The following is a 3242-nucleotide window of genomic DNA, read 5'->3' on the forward strand; positions in this document are numbered from 1 at the left end:
CAATAATATCAACAAATGTTTCAAATTATAAAAATGCGTCCATACAGCACCGCACCAAACAAGAAACACAACTACACTGTTTCGGATATGTTATGTACATATTTGGGGAATCCCCGGGTTGAAATAAAAGAGCGCTAAACGAAACAGCGTTAAGCGGGGTCTTACTGTATATATATTTAAGTCAATGTCGGAAAAATACTCCCATATATTAATTGCCAAAATATATTTTATAAATACATAATGTAGTTTCTTATGGTTAGTTCGTCATTACCAGAAAGTTGACTCTAGCCTCTGCCCAACTTTTTGCATTTTCTTTTTTTACAAAGTCCAGATTAAAATGCACATATTCACAAATAACATCTAGTTTTTATTTGTAAACCTATTTAATATGTTCGTAATGCATAATCTTTTATCAGTAAAATGTAAGCAATGAAATTGTTTGATTTAAACATAAATAAATTTTGGGATAATAGCGTTCTCAAAATATTAACTGCTGGTAGTTGAATTTCAATCAATAATACTAAAGGCAGCTTTTAAAAGTTGATGTAAAAAATTATGTTTTTCCTCTCGTTTTTTTATGGAATTAAATTTATGGAATTTTTCAGCTAAGATTGTTGTTTCGTGCATAGTAGTTTCAATCAAATATACAATTGTTAAATATTTCTGATGTGCAAACGTATTTTTAAAATATAAAAATTATTTTTACAATAAAAAAAACTATTGACAATTTTTAAAATATTTCATGCTTTTCTGGTTCCAACCCTGATAAAAAAATGTCTTGAGGTACCCTTGGGTTTTGTTTCAAATTTTTTGTTAATTAAAATTTTAGATACTGAAAAAATAAAGTAAAGTACATAAATAAAGTAGGGTATGTAACTGTTTCTCCATCTAGTTTTAATGAAAGAATAAGTGGAAGGAAATTTATGGAAGTAAGTAATATGATTATATTTAAATTATTTTTTTTTTCATTATCAAAATTATTACAAAAATGACATTTTAAAAATTCAAACAATAATTTTAGTTTAATCTTGAATAAATCTTTAAATAAAGCTACAATTTTATTTTATGGAAATAAATAATGGCACATAAGTATATTTTAAGATGGGAAGAATATATATTTTTTTATCGAGTTAAAATTTCCACTCAATCCAAAGAAAATATAACTTTACAACTGTAGTTGATGTTTTTAATGTACAATTTCAAAATGTAAATAATATATAATAATTTTAAAATTATAAATGACTAGATTAAAATGAGAAATAATTAGAGTAATGTATTTTATAAAATATGTTTTACAAACAAATTCAATTAAAATTATGATAAAATTAAATTAATTCTAAAAAAAAAATTAGGAATGCATTTAAAACTAAAAATGAACACTTGAAAATGATTAATGATATAAAAATGATAAAGAAACTCTTTGTATATGAAAAGAAAAAAATATATAAATAAAAGTTTAGCTACTCAAGTATTAACTTTTGGCTAAATTTGAAATTTTCATTCATAAAAATCAGCTGAACATGAAATATAACTAGGAGTAAAAGCGAGGATATTGGTTGGTAGAAGGATATAATTTTTGTCCAGCATATCTATATTGCTAAGTATATGTGTAGAATAACATAAGACTCATCATCATATCTGGCTAGACAGCCCAGGGTGGGCCAGTGCCTTCCTTTGAATTCGAATCCACTTCTCTCTACTTTTGACACTTGTTCGCCAGTTTTTCTCCTTTAGAGTAAGGAAATCAGTCTCAACTAAATTCAGCCATCTCAGCCTGGGTCTACCTCTTTTCCTGTTCGTTAGGGGTTTGTGTAACAGGATTTTTTTTAAATTTGAGTCATCATTCCTTCTGAAAATGTGAGCTGCCCAGTTCATTCGATGTATTTTAATGAATTTCACAATATCTGGCTCTCTGTAGATTTTATACAGTTCAGTATTATATCGTCTTCTCCAGGAATTATTTATTTTTATCCCACCAAGGATGGCCCTCAAAACTTTTCTCTCAAAAATGGCAATTTTATTTTCACCAGCTTGAGTTAGGTTCCAGGTCTCAGAACCATAGGTAAGTATTGGCCTAATTAATGTTTTATAGAGTAAAAGTTTTGTATTTTTTGATAAAAGAGAGGATTTGAAAAAACGTTTTAAACCATAAAAAGCTTTATTTGAACAAATTAGACGACTCCGAATCTCATTGTCTATGTTATTGTCGGCAGTAACTATTGAACCATTGTTCGATATTTTATTGCTTCACAACTATACACAAAATTTATCCAAAAATTAAAAACAAAACAAGATAAAAACACAAGGGTAGAAAATATTAGTTTGTACAAAATCTAACATAATCGAATGCAGAGAAAACAGTGACCTTCTGTATGCTTCTAATATTCTAAAGTAATGCAAACTAACGTTAGATTTTTCTAGTTTTTTAATGTTATCAAATATTATGTCTTACTCCGAGTAATATAATTATAGTCAAATTAAAAATATTTAATCATTAAAAAATAAAAATTAAAAAAAAAAAACGTTAGGAAGATAAAAAAAATATTGCTAACAGCAAGTTAATATTTTATAAATAATATTAAAATCAAGTGTCTGAAAAATCTCCTTTCTAACAACACTCTACAAAATCATAATGAGGAGAAAGAAAATAATAACACAGTACAAGTGAATGAAACTTTATGAGTTACAAAAAAAAAATTATTTCATTTGTATGTTAACAAAAAAGAAAAGAAAAAAAAGGCTGGAGTGTAAAAATACAAGCTATTACTATACATAAAATTACATCTTAAATGGTCTAATTTTTCAAAAGTAGAAGTTAACTATAAATTGCTTACTTGAAGTAATTCAGTTATTCGGAGAGGAGGTCTCAGGGTATGATCCCTTTGTCTCAGCATTTCTAATATTTATAAAATGGTTAGTTCGATCTGTAATATTAAAGAAATTATTATATATTTACACCACAAACCTGTTTACGTAAATATTTATTTGTTTTTATAATATGATTACACCTTTATTTACCATGACACCAATTCTTAATTTCCGACTTAAATATCAAATACTTATAATTATTCGATGCATGCTTATAATGCATTAAATTAATACAAACAGCATATAAATACCAAAAGTATTTCAAAATTTAATAATATTCTCTAGTATTTAAGTGATATAATAAACGTATAAAAGATAGTTCAATTGCTTTGTGCATGAAAATTTAAAAAAATAAAAATACTACTTGTTCTTAC

General features: G+C 25.9%; 1 protein-coding gene across 2 annotated transcripts in view; it reads right to left on the minus strand.

The window, feature by feature from the left end:
* The window catches only part of LOC107451919 (clathrin heavy chain 2), a 31992-nt gene that overhangs the window by 28503 nt on the left and 247 nt on the right, over positions 1–3242 (minus strand). For both annotated transcript variants that reach the window (XM_016068161.5, XM_016068174.5), the window contains exon 2: positions 2835–2924. In XM_016068161.5, coding sequence (XP_015923647.1) covers positions 2835–2894 — 60 coding nt within the window. In that variant the 5' untranslated portion in view covers positions 2895–2924. The remainder of the gene's footprint in view (positions 1–2834; positions 2925–3242) is intronic.

Source organism: Parasteatoda tepidariorum, chromosome 2 (assembly GCF_982258835.1).
Source record: "Parasteatoda tepidariorum strain Cologne lab strain chromosome 2, Ptep-v5.0, whole genome shotgun sequence".
Taxonomy (NCBI): Eukaryota; Metazoa; Arthropoda; class Arachnida; order Araneae; family Theridiidae; genus Parasteatoda; species Parasteatoda tepidariorum.